The 22,510-nt window shown below is 40.5% G+C and overlaps 1 protein-coding gene and 1 non-coding gene across 4 annotated transcripts in view; both read right to left on the bottom strand.

Moving 5' to 3' along the window:
* Positions 1 to 2,286: 2,286 nt before the first annotated feature.
* Positions 2,287 to 22,510, bottom strand: part of STAMBP (STAM binding protein) — a 43,176-nt gene continuing 22,952 nt past the window's right edge. For all 3 annotated transcript variants that reach the window (XM_027967012.3, XM_042248096.2, XM_042248097.2), the window contains one exon: positions 2,287 to 22,486. In XM_027967012.3, coding sequence (XP_027822813.1) covers positions 22,430 to 22,486 — 57 coding nt within the window. In that variant the 3' untranslated portion in view covers positions 2,287 to 22,429. The remainder of the gene's footprint in view (positions 22,487 to 22,510) is intronic.
* On the bottom strand, positions 9,722 to 9,835 carry LOC121819279 (small nucleolar RNA SNORA17). Its single transcript, XR_006059572.1, has one exon. It is a non-coding gene; the product is annotated as a small nucleolar RNA SNORA17 (small nucleolar RNA).

The following is a 22,510-nucleotide window of genomic DNA, read 5'->3' as shown; positions in this document are numbered from 1 at the left end:
CATTTTCCTGCATTACTGAATCTGCTATTTATTGTCTTTAGCTCAGCTTTTGTCTTGGCAAATGAATTTTTCGTGGCTCCTCTTTAAAGTTTTTAGTTCTTTTTTTACAGTAATCTGCATTTTTATCAACAGCTTTTCTTAATTCCTTCGGTATTTTTATTATCTCCTTTTTGAATTCTGTGCCTTTTAGACTGAAGAGGTCTGCTTCATCTGTTCTTTGAGGGGAATTCTCTTGTTCTTTTAATTGGGAGTGGTTCCTCTGCTTCTTCATTTTGCTTCTATTTCTCTTATTCCATGAGTTTAGGAGAAACGATTATCTCTTGTGGTCTTGAAGGGCTATTTTTATGTGGGATTGTCCCTGTGTAGCCTGTGTGGGTTTAATATTTTTGCTGTGAGGGCTGTTTTTAGTATGGATGTCTGTCACCTCTTTCTTCAGTGTGGAGCATCAAACCTTTTAGTTTTCACAATCTAATAGGTGAGAAATGTGCTGTACAGGGTTTAAATTTGCATTTGTTTGGTTTTTATGTATATTTTCTTGTCTATTATCAACTTGTATTTCTTCTTTTGTAAATTGCCTGTTGGATGCATTTTTATTAGATGCCTAAACTTTTCTTATTGATTTATAATAATTCTTTATATACTTAAGATATTAATATTTTGAATGTCATGAATACTGCAAGTATTTATTCCTAGTTTGTCACTTCTTTTAAAATTGCTTTCATGGTATCTTTTTAAAAAAATTCTTCGTAAGAAATTTTACTTACAGGTGGCCTTAGTGATAAAGAACCCACCTGCCAGTGCAGGAGACGCAAGAGAGGCAAGTTCAGTGGAGAAGGAAATGGCAACCCACTCCAGTATTCTTGCCTGGAGAATCCCATGGACAGAGAAGCCTGGTGGGCTACAGTCCATGGGGTGGCAAAGAGTCGGACACAACTGAGCACATACATTAATGAGTTTTTACACCCCCATCATCACTGCCTGTATCGGGCTTCCATGTGATCTCTCCTCGTTGATAATCCTCCCAAGGTCAACACTACTCTGATAAAGCTTTAACTTTTGATGTAGTAAAACTTTGGCTTTCATAGTTTGTACCTTTGGGTCATGTTTTAAAATAATTACTCCTGCGTGCATCCTCAGTCATTTCAGTTGTGTCTGACTCTTTGTGACCCCATGGGCCGTAAACTACCAGGCCTCTCTGTCCACGGGAATCTCCAGGCAAGAATACTGGAGTGGGTTGTCACGCCCTCCTCCAGGGGATCTTCCTGACCCAGGGACTGAATCTGCGTCTCTTATGTTTCCTGCACTGGCAGGCAGGTTCTTTACCACTAGGCCTTCCCTGGTGGCTCAGATAGTAAAGAATCTGCCTGCAGCACAAGAGAAACCAGTTCGATTCCCAGGCTGAGAAGATCCCCTGGAGAAGGGATAGGCTACCCACTCCAGTGTTCTTGGCTTCCCTGGTGGCTCAGACAGTAAAGAATCTGCCTGCAATGCGGGAGCCCTGGGTTCAATCTCTGGGTCATGCAAATCCCCTGGAGAAGGGAATGGCTACCCACTCCTGTATTTTTGCCTGGAGAATCCCCATCCATGGGGTCATGAAGAATCTGACTAAGCAGATAAGCGCCACCTGGGAAGCTCATTCCTCTACTCATAATTATATAAATATTCACCTATGTTTTATTCTGGCACTTCAGTTATGTCATTTATATTGAAATCTTTATTTAATCCAGCTAAAATCTATTCTAATGTAGATAAGAGAGAATGATCAAACTCCCCTATCTGTTCCTTCAAGGCTATTACCCAGCATTATTTGTTAATAAGTTAACATCATTTATAAACTAGTCAACACCATCTCCATGAGTTAAAAACATTCTTTATATAGTCTACTCTCTTGCTTTATTTGCCATTTTCTGCACCAGTATCTCAGCATTTTAAATACAGCTCCAGGTTTTAATATCTCCTAAAGTAAATATTGCTTTGTTATTTTCTTTCAAACCTTTCTTGGTTATTATTTCTCATTTATTCTCCAGAAAACCTTTAAAATCATTTTGTGAAATTCTCTCCCCACATCCCCTGAAAAAGTTGAAATCTTAATTGGTTACATTGAGTTTACATATTATTTTTAAAATTTTTATTTATTGATTTTTTTTTTTTTTGCCTCATTGAGTAATATGCAGGATCTTAGTTAACCAACCAGGGACTGAACCCATGCTCCCTGCAGTGGAAGCATGGAACCCTAACCACCAGACTGCCAGGGAATTCCCTACATATTAATTTAGAAAACACTGATACCTTTACACCATTATATATTTATTCAAACCTTTATGTTCCTTAATAACATCTCAAGGTTTTCATCATATAGACTTTGCACAATCCTGATTTTCAAGTTAAGATTTTATGTTTTTTGATGATATTATATTAGCATCTTTGCAATATTTTCTGATTACTAACATAGAGGAAACACATACATTTTATTATGTACATATATAAATATTATTATACATACATATCTTGTCATCTTGCTAAACTATCTCATTAGTTTGAAAGGTTTTTATTTAGTGGGCAGCATATCATTTGAAAATAATATTTATTTCAACCAATATTTCTATATTTTATTTAGTTTCTTATTTTTATTATACCATTTAGAACTTACAGAACAATGTTTAATGTTTTGCTGTTACAGGTGGCATCCTTGTCTTTAATGAAAATGCCTCTAGTTCATTTTTCTTAACATCTCTACAACACTCAAGGGTTCTAATTCATTAAATCTGAGGTGGCACCCAGGCAATTGCATCCTATTAATTACACAAATAATATTGAAGCATGTTCCCAATATGTCATTAGGATGGTAGTCTAGCATTTTCCCGTTAAATATAATTCAATATAGTATGCGTTATTTTTCATACTATGGAATTATTGTTTCACCAAAAGTTTATTAAGAGTTATTAATTGGGAGTTTGGGATTTAATAAAATGTCTTCTCAGCATCTCAGTGATCCTCCCTTCAGGATAAAACATGAAAACATCTGTTCAAAGGCACCAGAGAACACCCAAAATAGGACTTAAGAGGCCAGGTTTCTGGAGAGAGAAAACTCACTTGGGTGAACTTGATATTCTATGCCATTTTTCTCTTGAGATGTCCTTCAGTGTTTAAGCAGAGGTCAAGAAGTTGAATAAGGAGCACTAACTAAGAGAATGGGAAGCTTATCAGTACTTTTGACAGACTTAGGGCAGGGAGAAAAACACTGTCCAGGAGGAGGGGCACTGCCACATATTCCAGGCCTCCCACTGGGGCCTGTGATGGCTAACTTCTTGTGTTAACTTGGCTAGGCCACAGTATCCGGATATTTGGTCAAGTACTAACTGAGGTATTATGAAGGTATTTTTTAATGATGAGACTATCGTTTACATCAGTAGACTTTGAATAATTCAGAGTATCTTCCACAATGTGGGTGGTTCTCATCCAATCAGATGGCCTAAATAGAAAAAGGCTGATCTTCCTGAAAGAAGAAATTCTGCCAGCAAACCATCTTTGGAGTTAAGCTGTACTTCTTTTCTGGGTCTGCAATCTGCTGGCTGTATGCACACAGACACACACACACTCTCTCTCTTTCTTTCCCTCAATTTTGATTCTGTTTCTTTGGACAACCCTAACTAATACTAGTCCCACGAAAAACTATGCTCTAGAGAATTAAGGGCAAGCCAGAAATAGACCAAGCCTTACAAAGACTGAACCCAGCTTAAAATGAGTCCAATTCCAGATTAGAATAAGGTGATCTCGAACTATCTGCAAAAATTTAAATTCTCTCTAGAGGAAGATAATACTTTTAGAAGCCTGTACAAATATTAGTCTACAGTATCTGGCATTCAATGTAAAAATTATCAGAAATACCAGGAAATAGGACTGAGAGAGAAACAACAAACAACAGAAACAGGTTACTGGTGATCTGTATCTTGAAAAGCAGGGAAAATACAAAAGAGAGAAATCTGGATATGGTGAGAAGGTTTAACACGTGTAAATGTAATCCTTGAAGGAGAAGAGAGAAGAATGAGATGAAAAAGAATATCTGAAAAATAACGGCCAAGAAATTTCCCAAGCAGGTGAAATACATTAAGCTTCAGATTCAAGAAGTACTCTATATCCCAAGTAGGATAAATACAAAGAAAATCATTCCTTTGGTACATCATAGTGGAACCAGGATATGCCAGGAGGGGGGTGGGTGGGAGAATCTAAAATCAAGAGAACAATTTAAAAGCAATGGGTTGAAATGTGATAGATACCTTCAAAAGAACAGCAAAAAGACTTACAGCTGACTTCTCACAATGGCATGACATCTTTAAAATGCTGAATAGATGCAGTTTATAATTATATAATCTGTGAAATATTCCAGAAAATGAAGGCAAAAAATAAAGACATTTCTAGAGATGCTAACACTGTGATAATTGCCTTAAGGAGAATTCCTCAGGCAGAAGGAAAATTATCCCAGTAGGAAGCACATAAATTCAGGAAGGAGTGAAGAACAATGAAAAGGGTTAGTACTGCATAAATCTGAATGAATATTAATTATACAAAGCAAAGGTAAAAATGTCTTGTGAGCTTTAAAATATATGCGGAATTATACAACAACAGTAATACTGAAGTCAAGAGGGGATAAATGGAGTCGAAGTATTCTAAGTTTCTTGCATTGTCTTGGAAAGAGAAAATTCTATTTTACATGAAATGTTAATAAGTTAAGGATGAATGTTAAAATATCTAGGGTAATCTCTGAAAGAAAAAGAATGTATAACTAATAAGCTAAAAGAAGAGAAAACAACTAGAATAATAGAACATACTCCATTAATTCAAAAGAAATCAAGAAAGGCCAGAAGGAAGATAAACAGGTGGAAAAAATAGAAAACAAATTGTAAGGTGCTAACTTTATGCCCAGACATATCAGTAATTATGTTAAATTTAAACTGAAGGAATGATGCTAAAGCTGAAACTCCAGTACTTTGGCCACCTCATGCGAAGAGTTGACTCATTGGAAAAGACTCATTCTGGGAGGGATTGGAGGCAGGAAGAGAAGGGGCCGACAGAGGATGAGATGGCTGGATGGCATCGCTGACTCGATGGACGTGAATCTGAATGAACTCCGGGAGTTGGTGATGGACAGGGAGGCCTGCCGTGCAGCGATTCATAGGGTCGCAAAGAGTCAGACACGACTGAGCGACTAAACTGAACTGAAAGATAAAAATTGTTTGACTGCATATTTGATATTAAATCAACAATAATCAATCCTGCTTATAAGAGATATGCCTTAAATGTAAGGATTCAGTAAAATTGAAAGTAAGAAGCACTAATCAAAAGAATGTTATACTAATATCAAAGTAGGTTTTTAAGGCAAGGAGCAGTCCTAAAGATAAATAAATATTTCATAATGAAAATGGGTCAGTCCACCAGCAAATCCCACAGTTATATGGAATTATAACAATTCCACAGTTGTGTGCACCTAAGACACACACACAGGGCAAAACTTAACCAAACAAAAAGGGGAAAGACACAAATTTGCAATCACATTGGAAGATTTTTAACACAGGAAAGTCTCAGTAACTGTTAGAACAAGGCGACAAAAAGATCAGGAAGGATTTAGAGGATCTGAATAACATGATTAACTCTAATCTGTGTATGATGTTGAGTGAATGTTTTTTTTTCCCTGAATCGTTGCTATGGCCCCACCTGCAAACAACAAGCTACAGGAGATGGCCAAAAACCAGAGCCCAACTCCTCTCCCAGGGCTTACTGAGAGGCAGCTCAACCACCCTGCTTTCTGGGAGCAGCACCCCTGCCCCCACTCGAAGCCCCCAGACACCTATGTGAGAAAGCTAGAGACAGACTTGAGTCTTAGCAGTTGGGGCCCTCAGCCTTGGAGGGAGAGCAGTGCTTCGGAAGGAGGCGTTCTCTCCTTTCTCTGTGGGGAGGCGAGGGCTGCTCAAAAGTAATTCCCTGTCAAGTAAGGGGGTTTCCAAGAGGACGGTTTGGAAGGTCCAGTGAGTGTGAAAGTTGCTCAGTCGTGTCTGACTCTGAGACCCCATGGACTACACAGTCCATGGAATTCTCCAGGCCAGAATACTGGAGTAGCCTTTCCCTTCTCCAGGGGATCTTTCCGACCCAGGAATCAAACTGGGGTCTCCTGCATTGCAGGTGGATTCTTTACCAACTGAGCTACCAGGGAAGCCCCAGAAGGTCCAGTGCCCACAATAATTCTCCTCTTGGTGGTCTGCTGGTGCAGAGGCTGTACTGATCTTCTCTGAGTCCACCTGAGTGGGGTTTGCGGGAAGGTGATGAGACAGGTCAGACAGTGGGGAAGTCTATGGAGAAGACTGGACACCCCCATCTGGGATGTTCTTACAGGTGCAATGGGCACAGGGAAAGTGGTTGGCCTTCTTGCCAATATTTAAGCAAGAGAAAGACTGTGGGTGGTCCCCTGGAGAATGTATCCCTAGAGTGGGGCTAAGGGCGAGTGAAAGCGTTTGAACTAGCCCAGATTCCCCACATCAAGGAAGGGTGCTATTTAGGTGTTGGGGGCGGGGGTGGGGGGTGGGGGTGGTGGTGGCAGTTTGCACACAGCATGCTGAAAACCCCACATGCAATCACTATGAGAAAGACAGTGCTAAATGGAGACGTGAGAGCCAAAGAAAGAACTCTGAAACCTACCAGCCAACTAAGTAAAAAGACACATACCCTTTACCTGCCCGCTCTCAGGGACGACCCCAAGTCTGGAGGAGCTAGAAACAGACCTCACCACTTCTCCACTTTCTAGGTGTCCTGAGCCTTGGGGCTGAACTGGAAGGTGCCCTGGGATCCGTTCCTTCCCTTACTTATTATTAGGCAGTTCCCTCTCCCACTCCTTCCAGGCAAGTTCTAGCAGTATGGTGCCCCAGGTCACTAGTTTGAGCCTAGAAGACAAGAGAAACTAGAGGGGAGGGTTGGGGGAAGGACGATTGGAAGGCTTTAAAAGTAGAGTTAGTAGCCTCCTTGCTGGATGGTTCTTTAAAAGTAAAGCTCTACCTAACACTTCAGGCGAGCCCACTCAGAAGGGTGGCTTTGAAATGACAGACACCTGCCAGGCCATTTCATTTTGGGATTGGGGCAGTGGTTTCCCTGGGATAGGCCTCAGCATATAGGGACAGCATTGAGCCTGGGCTGTTAGGATCCTCTGCCCATCTCTCGAAGAAGGCAAGGATGTTCCCCTGAAAGACCAGAGCCCCCAAAGGATGATTTGGCGCAAACTACTGGCCTTGGACAACACTATTATTATTATTGCTGTTATCGATAGCTGCCATTTATTGATTGTGGTTTACAAATTGTACTAGGCCCTGTGTATGTATTCCCTTATCTAAACATGGTATTTTCTACATTGTGAGAACTTTGAAGCTGTAAGGCACTTACTGAAGTGATATAATAAGCAAGTGAGGAAGCCAGGAATCCACCCCAGGTCAGTCTAGCTTTGAAGCCTGCTCTTAACCTCAGCATTTCACTCTCCCCTAGTGCTGAGGGGAAAAAGTATATATTTGCAATTAGGTATTAGCTGAGAACTAGTAGTGTTCTGAAAGGGAGGTCTCCCGTAACAACATAATGCACATAATTTAGAGTCAGCCTTAATTTTCAAAATGTTCCTGAGTAGCCAAAGTAACTTTTATTACGTCAAATGAAGCAACTGTGAAAAACCAAAATAGTAAGAGGCTACTTAGGACCTCATAAAAATTAAGGTTTAGGACACATTTTTCACTGTCTTAAAAATATTTTACTTTGGAGGGGAGGAGAAAAATGGGTTGAGGAAGAGGAAGAGATACAAACTTTCAGTTACAAAATAAATGTTACGCGTATGAAATGTACAGTGTGGGAAATATAGTCAATAATACGTAATACCTTTGTATGATGATAGACGACAACTAGATTTACCATGGTGGTCATTTTGAAATGTAGAGAAATATCGAATCACTATGATGTACACCAGGAACTAACATAGCGTTGGAGATCAATTCTTCTTCAAAAGTAAACAACAGAACAAGCTCACAGGAAAAGAGTTCAGATGTATGGTTACCAGAGGTGGGGGAGGGTGGGATTTGAATGAAGGCGATCAAAAGGTACAGACTTTCAGTTATAAGATAAATAAATACTACAGAAGTAATGTACAACATGAGAAAGATAATTAACACTGTTCTATGTTACATCTGCTGGATCATCGAAAAAGCAAGAGAGTTCCAGAAAAACATCTATTTCTGTTTTATTGACTATGCCAAAGCCTTTGACTGTGTGGATCACAATAAACTGTGGAAAATTCTGAGAGATGGGAATACCAGACCACCTGACCTGCCTCTTCAGAAACCTATATGCAGGTCAGGAAGCAACAGTTAGGACTAGACATGGAACAACAGACTGGTTCCAAATAGGAAAAGGAGTACGTCAAGGCTGTATACTGTCATCCTGCTTATTTAACTTCTATGCAGAGTACATCATGAGAAATGCTGGGCTGGAAGAAGCACAAGATGGAATCAAGATTGGCGGGAGAAATATCAATAACCTCAGATATGCAGATGACAACACCCTTATGGCAGAAAGTGAAGAGGAACTAAAAGCCTCTTGATGAAAGTGAAAGAGGAGAGCGAAAAAGTTGGCTTAAAGCTCAACATTCAGAAAACGAAGATCATGGCATCTGGTCCCATCACTTCATGGGAAATAGATGGGAAACAGAGGAAACAGTGTCAGACTTTATTCTTTTGGGCTCTAAAATCACTGCAGATGGTGATTGCAGCCATGAAATTAAAAGACGCTTACTCCTTGGAAGAAAAGTTATGAGCAACCTAGATAGCATATTCAAAAGCAGAGACATTACTTTGTCAACAAAGGTCCATCTAGTCAAGGCTATGGTTTTTCCAGTGGTCATGTATGGATGTGAGAGTTGGACTGTGAAGAAGGCTGAGCGCCGAAGAATTGATGTCTTTGAACTGTGGTGTTGGAGAAGACTCTTGAGAGTCCCTTGGACTGCAAGGAGATCCAACCAGTCCATTCTGAAGGAGATCAGCCCTGGGTGTTCTTTGGAAGGAATGATGCTAAAGCTGAAACTCCAATACTTTGGCCACCTCATGCGAAGAGTTGACTCATTGCAAAAGACTCTGATACTGGGAGAGATTGGGGGCAGGAAGAGAAGGGGATGACAGAGGATGAGATGGCTGGATGGCATCACCAACTCGACGGACTTGAGTCTGAGTGAACTCCGAGAGTTGGTGATGGATAGGAAGGCCTGGCGTGCCGCGATTCATGGGGTCGCAGAGTCGGACACGACTGAGCGACTGAACTGAACTGAGCTATGTTACAAATGAAAGTTGTTAAGAGCAACAGCTCTCCCAAGTAACTCCTAAGACCTCATCACAAGGAAAAAAAATTTTTTTTCCATTTCTTCAGTCTTTACACTCTCCCAAGTGAGTTATTTTGGCTGCCTTTTTCTTTCCCTGTAATGCTGTAGTTACGTGAGATGATGGATGTTCACTTAATCTATTGCGGTCATCATTTCATGCACATATGTCAAGTCATTACATTATACACCTTAAACTTATACAGGACTGTACATCAATTATATCTCAATAAAACTGGGAAAATCTACTATCTTGTGGTGAGTACGGAATATGGCAATGAGGGTAGACTCTAGAAAAGGTTTGCGAGTGGTCATCTTGGAAAGTGTGTTTGTGTCGGACCAGATGCAGAATAACACCTAGGAAGTTCACTTCCTCCAGCTCTCTGACCCCCATTGTTATAAATGGGGGTCAACAGCCCCCATTGTTATAAATATGAGGTCAGTCTCTGACGAGAGCCCAGTTATGGTCCATCACTGCCCAATTTTAACACTTGAGCTAAGTAAAGCATCCATGGGGACTTTTTGCCTCTTGAATTTTTAATGTTCCTTCTGAATGATGGGTTCTAATCCCCATCTTTATGTATGAATTGCGCTTACTGTTTATTATTTTACTCTTTGGATTTAGTTCTAGCTTATTTTCCTTAACTAAGGATAACTTGTGCTTCCCTTAACTCAAATTAAGTCTATTTTTTAAAACTGGTCATTCTACCTAAATTCTTTGCCACCTTGTTAACAATTCGTGAAATTCCAGGATTCTCAGATCAGCATTTGACATAAAGAGCAGATGGTCTTCAAACAACAATGCCACCACAGGTCACTGCTACGATGTTTGCCCTACAGTGGCAAGAATAATATGAAATTGACTGCAGCTTTCATTGACCTTTCCTCAGTCTGGGCCATGGACAAATTGATCTGGCACTGCTATTCCACTTCATGGGCCAGAGTTGGGGGAACAACTTTCCTGAGGGCTGATCCAGGCTGAGTTCTGACACCAGTACTTTTCCACTCATTAAAACACAAAAACAAAAACCTGATACTATCTTTAGATGAGTTAGTTGCGCAGCCCCTTGCGATAAAAAAAGAAAAGGAGGTATTCTTTTTTACTGTGGTGAGATGGCTTTTTTTCCTGGACAAAGAATGGTCTATATATACAACAGTCTATTAGCTAAGGACATAGAAGGGCTACGGATCAAAATCTCGAACAATAAAGTTATTACCTAGGAAGGTAGTCCCATGTTATTCCCAAGTTCATAAATGAGGAGACAACCACGTTGTTCAAAATTTGATTCCCCAAATTCGCTGTCCAAAATATCTTTGTGGTTACTCCAAGTCCCTTTTCAACTGTAAAGTGGGAATCTATGTATTTAGTGGGCCAAGAGCTCTCTTACTCCACCATGGCGAGCTGTGTTAAAGCAAAAGTCATTTGAAGTCAGAGTCTCAGACCTTACTTAGCCACCAATAAAGAATGGCAGCTAAATTCCAGATACTTGCCAAAGATTACAATTCCAAGTTCACTGTCACTAAATATTTATTAAAATGTCACCAGAGAAACTTGGAGTTGTTTAAAGTCTATGCAGTCCATCTGAGCCTTCAAATATGACAAAATACATTCCTAGGTTAAGCCAGATTAAAAGACAACTAGGTATCTGAGCTGAACCATATATCCTGCCTGCCTCCATTCCCCATTTTTCCAATAGAATTACTTTTACAACACATTGTGCTTTAGCGAGATGCCATCTTTTATATGAATAAAAATAATCCTCTATGTGCTGTTTGGGTTTATTACACAAATGTTTCTATTATTTACGACATCACACCTCATGTGGCCTATCCATGGGAATGTAAGTGATCATTTCACTTTTTTGCTCTATTACTGTGTCTACTTTGTTGTATGCTTGTATTCTCTGATCCTTTGCCTCTACCTTCAACTTATTTTTCCTTTGTAGTATTTTACATATCCTGGAAAGCCTTTCTACTGGGTTCAGAGTCTAGCATGGGGGTTTGGCACTTAGTAGTAAATATTTGCTGAAAAGTAGAATACAAAACAATTTACATAGAGTATAAATTAAATTATAAAAGTGGACTATAAATGACGAAAACATTCATCTCTCCCTAACTTGGGTTCTGTCAATACTCAGGCAAAGAATTGGTGCCCTTTCTGTATACACTGACCAATTGTGCAGAAATTTATTTCATGGGAGTATAGTTTCTTTAGTGCTTCCCAGGTGGCTCATTAGTAAAGAATCCACCTGCCAGTGCAGAAGATGTGGGTTCAATCCCTGCGTGGGAAGATCTCCTGGAGAAGGAAATGGCAACCCACTCCACAGCCTGGGAAATGCTGTGGACAGAGGACCCTGGGGTCCCGTGTCCACGAGGTCACAAAAGAGTCGTATGTGACTGAGCAACTAAAGAACATAGTTTCTTTAATTTACTCCATTATTTTCCTCCCTGAAGACAGAGTATAACATTTACTTCCTGTGTATTTTTAAGAGTGCTCTGCACACAGTAGATGCTCAATAACTGCAAATTAAATGACCCATCTTTTGGGGAGTGAAATGGTTACTACCCCATAGTCAAGCTGCTATTATCTAAAGGCAAGAGCACTTGGTGTTTCCATTTGCATTTTATTAGCTTGCTCACCTTGGTCATTGTGTCCACAGTGATGGTGCCCTAGCTTCTCCTTCTAGGCACTTAGTGTAGACGCTGTAGCCTTTTCCTGGCCAGCATCCACTCTTCCCTTAATGCCATCATGATTTTTCTTTGGAGAATGAATGTTCCCCCATTCCCATGCACCTAGTTCAGATGGGGTATAGATATATGACCCAGGCCAGGCCAATCAGAGCATTCCATCCTCTTGGACACAGTGACTGATTCAAGGATGAAGTCATGACCCTATGACTCAATTCCAGAACTTGTTGGAATTGTTGGACACAGCTTCTCTTTTTCTTGCTGGATTTACCAAGACAGTAGGAACAAACCTATAGCTGACAAAGTTCCCATACTGGAAAAACCTAATTAAATCAATGAATACTGAGTATGCAAGAGCTAAGAGAAGAAAACAAAATGAGTCTTTGATAACAATGGGCACTGGATTCAACTGTGCCTGAACACAAGTTTGAATTGAGTTTTCTGTCAGTGCAGTGAAAAGAATTCAAACCAACCCAGGATTCTCTGTCATTATATGGTCTCTTCAAGGCTGTGTTGAAGCTCCAAGGGCTGTATCAGAAGCCTCGTGCTTACAGAGCGACACTGGGACTGGGAACTGAAAGATTTGGGTAAACTTATCCTGAGTCTGCCGTGGTTCAATTAAAACAATTGAAAACTCCCGGGCCATTGGAAGGTCTAGAACACTAAGCTGGATAAAAGAAGTCCTAGACACAGATGTTTAAGTATGGCGTGCAGGGAAGTGAAGAGCTATTCATGGTGACGAAGGGATCAATGCTGTAGATGGCATGAACCATATCTTGATGCAATTGTGTTTTGATGTGATTTTTTTTTTAAGGCACAGAGAGATGAAAAGAGGAGACAGATGGGTAGATAAGTTAACTACGGAGAATGACTGAGGAATAGCCAAGAAAAATCTTACTTCCCTTAGGTGATATTTCCACCTCTTTCACCTATCAATAATCCATTACTATTGGTCCAACACAAGTAACATCCTGTATTTTCACTCAGGCCAGGAAGAAAAACAGAAATAACCCTTGAGCCACTGTGGGAATTCTTTTTTGGAGGACGGTGAGTTGGGGAAAAGTAATCCTTCCCTAGAAACTTAGCAGAGAGGAAAATCTGCTAATAAGCCCAAACAGATACACAGGAGTTGTTGAGGCTAAAGCCCAGAGGTTGTCTTCTTTAGGTCTATTCTTTCTTGGGCTTTCCACTCTCCAGGTTTTATCCAAAGATCTCTGCCAGCCCTTGCAGCGAGGTTTATTTTGACTAGGTTCCAGTGTGATGTCACCCTCATGGAAGGTTTCCATATATGACATCCTCTGCTGCTGTGCCCACGAGCATTCCTAAGGCCCTTTCACTGGTGCTGTCCAAGAATAAGGTCTTGGCTGGATTCCCACATTGAAAGGGCAGTGGAGCTTTGGTTTCTGAAAATAGTAAGCATTGTTCTTTCTGTCCAATTATAAAAACAATGCATGTTCTCTGTAGAATATTTGGAAAATTCAAAAAAGTATGGAGGGGAAAAAAGAGAGCAATTATGCCATAATTCTATCACCTACAGAAAAATACTATTAATATTTTGGTGTGTTTCTTTCTCATAGTTTTAATGAATGCATATATCTATGTATATCTTAGGAAGGTGGTATTGCATTGTGGTTGAGTGTGGGTTTGGAAGTTTGACACCACTCATTTGCAGTTCTGTGGCTTTTGGCAACTCCAAAAAAGAACTCCCACAGTGGTCCAAGGGTTATTTCTGTTTTTCCCCTGGGTCTGAGTGAGAATATAGGATGTTACTTGTGTTGGACAAAAAAGTAATGGGTTTTAGTGGCTGAAAGAAGTGGAAACATCACCTAGACTAAAGGAAGTACGACTATTCTTGGATATTTCTCAGTCATTCTCTGGAGTTAGCTTCCCTATTCCTCTGTACCTCATTTCACCTCACTTTGCCTTGGAAAAAAAAAAAAAAAAAAGCATCACAGAAAAAGCCAAATAGCATCATATACCAAAGCACAATTCCAACAAGACACGGTCCATGCCATGCACGCATTGTCTTTTCTCTTTAAACAATAAAGTTTGCTATTCTTAATCTAGTCTTCCACCAGTACACTATTATTTTAACTTACGTTTATAATAAGAATTACCTAGTAATAAAATTTCCCCAACATTCTTCACCTTTCAATTAAAAAATGGTTATTCCCTTATTCCAGATTAATTTTAGAGAGATTCTTTCAAGTTAAAATTTTTGTAGACTTGCATTTAATTTTATGGATTAAAGAATTAACATCCTTAAAGCATTAAATATTCCGCTCAGAGAATATAGAATATTTGTCTTTCCATTTATTTTCTTCATGTCCCTCTGTACAGCTTAGTTTTCTTTATAATAAAGAAAGAAACTGAACATTTCCTGTTTATCTTGTTCCAAGTTATTTCATAGTTTTGGTTTCTAAGGTGATTAAGAATCTTTTTCCCCAATCACAACTGGCTATTGCCTATACTAGAAAGCTGGAATTATATACATCTTTTAGTGGACAAACATTGCTACTCTTTTGCGATATTTTACCAAAATAAAAAAGGGCATGGGAATTCTCCTTCGCTTGAAAGGTTGAAAGAACTCATTCATAAAAGCTTCTGGAGATAACATTGTACACGTTTTCCCATTTCTTCATCGACTACTGGTCTTTTAAGTTGCACTTGAGATAAATTTTAGTTTCATGCATATCTATAAATTTTTTTACTAGAAAATCATCTGTTTCACTGATAAGATTATTCACTGAGAAGCTTAGTTATACAGAAGACTTTCTTATGGGCTTCCCTTGTGGCTTAGCTGGTAAAGAATCTGCCTGCAATGTGGGAGACCTGGGTTTGATCTCTATATATGCAGTTTTTATTTTTTCATATGCTTTCCTTCTTTTACCTTCTAAGAGGTAATCTTCTATGATTAACTTATTAATTTTTAAATTGCATAATCTTTAAAGTCATTATTCAAACTGTGTGCACATTTAATGTGCTGTTCCTGAAAAAGCCAAAGCTTTCCCATTTATTGGTTGGGTGACTTTGGGTAAGTCTGTGCATTTATTCCTATCTTATCCAGTGTCAGGAACTGTTATGGGAGCTGAGACTAGAAGAGTGAACAAAAATTGCTGTTTTCAGAGTATACTATATACATATATATAGTAGATATATTATATATTAATTATATATTATACATTATTATTATATATAATATATACTATATATAAGATGATTTAAGCTAATGACAGTGCTATGCAGACAGTAAAGAAGGAGACAGTGTAATGGAGTGGAGGCGTTTTATATGGGGTTGTCAGAGAAGACCTCTGCCGGCTGCCAGATCTCATGGACCTTGGGTCCCTTGGTCATTAGCCTAAAAACCTCCCCTGAGCCTTTTGGTGCCACTCACCTCCTCCTTGTTTAAGCTGTTGCTTTCCTTTGTTTCTGTGACAAGACAGTAATTACTTGCCACCAGACTCTCTCTGTTTCCTCTTCCCTCTCTGACCTCCCCCTTTCAGCCTTCAGTGCGGGCACATCTTCCCCTGCCTGCCTTTTGGGCAGCACAAGCAGCCGTCCTGGCCGCTGGAGGAAGAGCACAGCTGCTGGCAGCTCGTGCCTATGTTCAGATCTTTGGCATGAGGTGACACTGGGGTGGTGGGACAGGCCCAGGATACACGTCTGAGTCAAGGCCTTAACACGGCTTCCCACAGGTGGAGGTCAGGGCATGGGTCCAGCTGGCTTTCCAGCACGTGGTCCAACACCAAGGCTGCTATTTCAAGGAAGGGCTCAGCGAAAGAAAGGAAGTACTGTGTTGACTAAAAGGCACTCAACACAGTGTTAGAAAGCAAGCATGACATGAGTTTACATGACAGTTCAGCGACTTGACTCACAAAAGACAATTAAAAAACACTGCAGAATAGCAAAAAAAATCACATACCAAACTGTGGGTAACAGGCTGAAGTGCCACTGGAGCTCAGAGAAGGAAGCCCTAAGAATGAATTTACCAGTTCGAGTGGACACTGGAAAAGGCAGAACTTGAATCAAACCCTCAGGGAAGCAGGTTTAATTAACAAGGACACAAGAGTCCATGGTTATTTAGATACTGCATGTATCTTACAAGCGTAAGGTCCACTTCTGACACAAGTAGGCAAAGGTTAACAAAAAATTCAACCTTGGATTAAGAAATAAAGACATCTGTGAAGAGGGTCAAAGTTCTCCTCCTGTTCTTTCACCTCAAGAAGTAGTTGGAACAACAAAAGTAGGAGGTTCAAACAAAAGTGGGGTGGAAGAAAAAATAAAACTCTGCACATGACATGATACTATAAACAGAAAACCCTAAAGATGCCACCAGAAAATTACTAGATCTAATCAGTGAATTAAGTAAAATTGAAGGATACAAAATTAATACACAGAAATCCCTTGCATTCCTATACACTAACAACAAAAAATCCTAAAAGGAAATTAAGGAAATAACCCCATTCACCACTGCAACAAAAATAATAAAATACCTAGGAATAAACATACCTAAAGAAACCAAAGATCTATATGCAGAAAACCAAAAGACGCTGATGAAAGAAAAAAAACGACACAAACAGGCGGAGAGATACATCATGTTCTTGGATTGGAAGAATCAATATTGTCAACACTACCTAAAGCAGTCTACAGATTCAATGCAAATCCTATCAAATTGCCAATGGTATTTTCACAGAACCAGAATGAAAAATTTTACAATGTGTATGGAAACACAAAAGACCCCAAATAGCCAAAGTAATCTTGAGAAAGAAAAACAGAGCTGGAGGAATCAACCTTCCTGACTTCAGGCTATACTATTAATACAAAGCTATAGTCATCAAGATGGGAGCATCCCTCGTGACTCAATTGGTAAAGAATCCAACTGCAGTGCAGGAGACCTGGGTTCAAGTCCTGGGTCAGGAAGATCCCCTGGAGAAGGGAATGGCTACCCACTTCAGTATTCTTGCCTGGAAAATCCCATGGACAGAGGAGCCTGGTGGGCCACAGTCCATGGGGTCGCAAAGAGTCGGACACAACAGAGCAACTAAAGCACACAGTAATTAAGACAGTATGGTACCGGCACAAAAAGAAATATAGCTCAATGGAACAAGATAAAAAGCCCAGAGATAAGCCCACACACCTACGGGCAGCTTATCTTTGACAAAGGAGGCAAGAATATGCAGTGGAGAAAAGACAAGCTCTTCAATAAGTGGTTCTGGGAAAACAAGACAGCTACATACAAAAGAATGAAATCAGAACACTTTGTAACACTGTAAGACCAGAAACTATAAAACTCTTAGAAGAAAACATAGGCAGAACACGCTTTGAAATAAATCACAAGATCCTCTTTGACCTACATTCTAGAGTAATGGAAATAAAAACAAAAATAAACAAATGGGACCTGATTAAACTTAAAAGCTTTCACAGAGCAAAGGAAACTGTAAATAAGATGAAAAGACAACACTCAGAATGGAAGAAAATAATTGCAAATGAAACAACTGACAAAGGATTAATCTCGAAAATATACAAGCAGCTCATGCAGCTCAACATCAGAAAAACAAACCACCCAATCAAAAAATGGGTAGAAGACCTAAACAGACATTTCTCCAAAGAAGACATACAGATGGCCAACAAGCACATGAAAAGATGCTCAACACTGCTTATTATTAAATAAATGCACATCAAAACTACAAGGAAGTATAACCTTACACTGGTCAGAATGGCCATCATCAAAAAATCTGCTGACGATAAATGCTGGAGAAGATGTGGAGAAAAGGGAACCCTCTTGCACTGTTAGTGGGAATATAAACTGATAGAGCCATTATGGAGAACAGTACGGAGAGTCCTTAAAAAACTGGGAATAAAACTGCCATATGACCCAGCAATCCCACTACTGGGCTTACACCCTGCTGCTGCTGCTAAGTCGCTTCAGGCGCGTCCGACTCTGTGCGACCCCACAGACAGCAGCTCACCAGGCTCCGCAGTCCCTGGGATTCTCCAGGCAAGAACACGTGTCCAACTCTTCGCGACCCCATGGACTGTAGCCTACCAGGCTCCTCTGTCCATGGGATTTCCCAGGCAAGGGTACTGCAGTGGGGTGCCATTGCCTTCTCCTGAGGAGGCCATAATTCCAAGACACATGTACCCCAGTGTTCACTGCAGTGCTATTTACAGTAGCCAGGACATGGTGGCAACCTAGATGTCCATCAACAGAGGAGTGATAAAGGAGTTGTGGTATACACACACAATGGAATATTACGCAGCTATAAAAAGGAATGAATTTGAGTCAGCGGTAGTGAGATGGATGAACCTAGAGCCTGTTACACAGGTAAGTCAGAAAGAGAAAAACAAGTATCATATATTAACGCATACGTATGGAATCTAGAAAAATGGTACTGATGAACCGATTCACAGAGTAGGAATAAAAATGCAGACAACGGACTTGTGGGTATAGTGGGGGAAGGAGAGGGGGAGACGAACTCAGGAACACTGACACAGAGGCAATACCACGTGTAAAACAGAGAGTTAGCAGGAAGCTGATGTATAAGACAGGGAGCTCAGCTCAGGGCTCTGTGACAACCTCGAGGGATGGGGTGGTGGGGGAGGTAGGAGGGAGGTTCAAGAGGGAGGAGACACTGTATACTTACAGTTGATTCACGTTGTTGTACAGCAGAAACCAACAAATCAAAGCAATTAGCCTCCAATAAAAAATGAGCTTTAAAAAAGAGTGGGGGTGGAAACAAGAGAAAAGATATGGTGCCATCTCTTTAGGTCCTGGCTCTGCTCTGAGTCTTAGGGAAAATGAGTAGAAATTTGGAGTATTTCTCCTGGTTCTTGAGGGTTTCAGTTTTTTCAGTTCAGAACATCAGAGCAGACCAGAAAAGAATCGGAGCTGAAGCCCAGTTAGTGAGAAACAACGTGAATCTGTCTGAGGAGTCCTCTACCAGGAAGTTGAAGCAGGCAGTGGTCTCCCAGGTAGAGGCAAGGGCACCTCAACTCTAAGTCTTCCAGGGATACAAAGAGTAAGTACGTTAAGACTTCACAGCATCTCTACAACTCTCATAGTTACATATGGAGTTCATTTTATCATGTGAGGAAGGTATATTAGACTGACCCCAATTTATAGATTTTAAAGACGTTTGGGAAGTTAGGTGACTTGCTGGTATGTGAACACTGGGGCCTAGAATCAAAATATGTCATGTTTAGTCTAGCACTTCCTCCCCAAAGGATAATGTTCCAGGGTTCCAAACAGGTTTTCTCAGTGCCCCAACCAAAGCTCCTCACAAAAAGAAATGAGCCTTGGGGACTACCCTGGTGGTCCAGTGGTTGAGAATCCACTTGCCAATACAGCAGACATGGGTTTAATCCCTGGTCTAAGAGGATTCCATATACCACAGAGCAGCTACTGACGGCTGCAACTACTGAGCCCGCACTCTCCCCCACATGAAAGAATTTCTTCCACTGGAGTAACTGAAACCCAGAAGAAGTGAACAGCAATCAAAGGGGATAGGCATTATGACTTTAAATTCTGAGGTGCCAAGTCAAAGTTGAAACCCTCGCCTCTCAGGCAACACATATCCATCATGATACCAGCCACACTAGGGAATGCTTCCCACATAAAGTGCCTGGAACCCAAGAGAGCATTGTAAGGTTTAAGGGGCTTTTTTCTTCCTCTCTGGTTTGGTATTTAATTAGGAGTATGTGAAAGTAAGCTTGCTCCTTGGAAGAAAACCTATGACAAATCTAGACAGAATATTAAAAAGAAGAGACATCACTTTGCCAACAAAGGTCTGTATAGTCAAAGCTATGGTTTTTCCAGTAGCCACGTACAGATGTGAGAATTGGACCATAAAGAAGGCTGAGCACCAAAGAACTGATGCTTTCAAATTGTGGTGCTGGAGAAGACTCTTGAGAGTCCCTTGGACAGCAAGGAGATCAAACCAGTCAATCCCCAAGGAGATCAACCCTGGATATTCATCGAATGTCTACGATGTACAGAGACTGACGAGAGCTCAAAACTCTTAGGTATAAATGACTAGTGCAGTGGCTTTCAACCCTGGCTGTCCTTGAGAATCCTACCAGCTTAAAAGACAAAAACAAAAACAATGTCTGAGGTCTCACTCCAGAGATCTGGATCTCATTGGTGGGGTGTGAAGCATGAGTATCAGTACTTTTTAAAAAGCTTCCCAGGTAACTAGTGTGTGCCCAAGGGTAAGAACTTTATGTGACCATATGGAAAGTCTGGAATGAAGGCTAACTTTAGATGTTAAGCAACAGAAAGCTACTGTAGGTTTTTGAGCAAGTGAGGAAACATGAGGATGGCTGTAACGTGGGAAACTTCTCCTGACTGTATTGGGCAGAAGAGACTAGAGTCAAGAAACACTAATAAGACTTCTCTGGTGGTACAGTGGCTAAGAATCCCCTTGCCAATGCAGGGGACACAGGTCCGATCCCTGCTCCAGGAAGATTCCACGTGCCATGGAGCAACTAGCCTATGTGCCACAACTACTGAGTTCACGTGCTGGAACTACTGAGGCCCACGTGCCTACAGCCAGTGCTCCTCAGAAAGAGACACCATTGCGATGAGAAGCCCGCACACTGCAGTGAAGAGTAGCCCCCCATTTGCAGCAACTAGAGAAAGCCTGTGCACAATAACAAAGAAATAGTGCCACCAAAAAAATAAAAAAAGAAACACCAGAAACCATCTGGTAAGAAGCCCACTGAAATAGTTCAAGTAAGGGGTAATAAGGTCATAAACTAACAGTAGCCTTGAGAATGCAAAGAAGGCGTGCACTGCCTAGAAAGTACAGAGCCAGGCAAGTGTGGCACTGTAAGGACAAGGCGGACCAGGCTGCCTGTGGGGCTGCAGCAGGGAAAGGAGGGTACTGGCCAGAGAGATACTCTCCCTTGCCCAGACCCATCCAGCCCCACATTCCCACCTACTCTGAAACTGCAGAAAAGAGAACTTCTAGTATCTTTGGAGTTAAGAACCTATGAGAACATGAATATAGACACTTGTCTCTTTCAGGGGAAAAGTTCAAGGGCCACAAACCTAAGTAATAAAGAAGGAATATATTCAGGACACAAAATTTTTAAATGAAGCAAAACTTCATACAGTTATAAAGTTTTTTTCCCCACAGAATTTTGATACAAAAAGAAATCATTCTCCTACCCAAAGTATTTCTTCTTCTGCCCTCTGAGGGGACACAAACAATACCATTAATTTCTAGAACACCTTAGAGCATTAGGCTCAGCTCACAGGAAAAATATAGAATCAGCTACAGCTTCAAACATCTCCCTAGATGTTGCTTAAGTCAGAAAGGAATAACCAACACAATAAAGCCAGTGGGGTGTGTTGGCATGGGAATATAACCATTTATCTGGAGTGTAACCTGGTACTCCAAACAAAGGCACTATTACCCTCAGCTGAAAGATTTTAGGTCATAAGGAGGAAGTGAATGGATGACCCACTTGAGACAGCACCAAAAGAACAAAGATGACTTCACACCTCTGGAAGACGGCAAGAGGCAGAATGAAAGGACTGAACGATTTAAAGTAAACTGGGACATACTTGCAATGTTGACACATCTCAAAGTTCTATTTTTCCCTCACCTTTTCCCCAAATAACTAGACCTTTTAGTTAACATTTAGTAAGCATTGTCTGTCTAGACAATGCTTGATCCAACAGATCATTCTAGAGCACACACACACACACACACACACACACACACACACACCATATACATATATATATATATAAGTTAATTGTTATTTTATTGTAGAAGAAAAAATATCCTGAAATATTTGTTAAATAACAATAATTTCTGACAAAATCATTCTTTAGGGTTTTTGAGCCTCACCATCTGGTCAGACATAGGAAGCTGACCTTCAGCCTTATAATAAGCTTCATTAATCTTGCCATAAACCGCAGGAAAACCCAAAGATTTTTTAAATGGCTTCCAAACTTCTGCATAGATGCTCTTAATTAGTCCAAAGGTAAACAATAAACAAGTTGGCAAAGAAACTAGAAGGATAGGTGACAGGGTAACAGTGTTAACAATTGGTGAATCTTTAACAAAGCACATGTGAGTCTTCATCACAGTTTCTCACCTTGATTTTTTAGCTGCAGGCAGACTGAAAAGTTGCTTTAGCATGACCATGCTATTTTCCAGATGTGCCTAAAGACATACTTGATCATTTCTTTTCAAACCAGAAATAGAAAATCAGTTCTCCCCTGGGTGGTACTTCCTATTGTTTTAAAAAGCTTCCAGAGCTTTCTGGAAAGTTTAAATTAAGGGGCTACAGTACACTGATATGGTTTTACAATTCTTGGGAGGCATCTGAGTCAAACTCTCATCGAAGGTCTGTGACGGTCACAGCTCTGTCCACAACAGTCACATGGTTGCAGCTCTGCAATAGCAAAACAGAAAGAAA

This window comes from Ovis aries, chromosome 3 (genome assembly GCF_016772045.2).
Source record: "Ovis aries strain OAR_USU_Benz2616 breed Rambouillet chromosome 3, ARS-UI_Ramb_v3.0, whole genome shotgun sequence".
Lineage (NCBI taxonomy): Eukaryota > Metazoa > Chordata > Mammalia > Artiodactyla > Bovidae > Ovis > Ovis aries.
The sequence above is the reverse complement of the archived record's forward strand: the minus strand, read 5'-3'. Positions and strand labels throughout refer to the sequence as shown.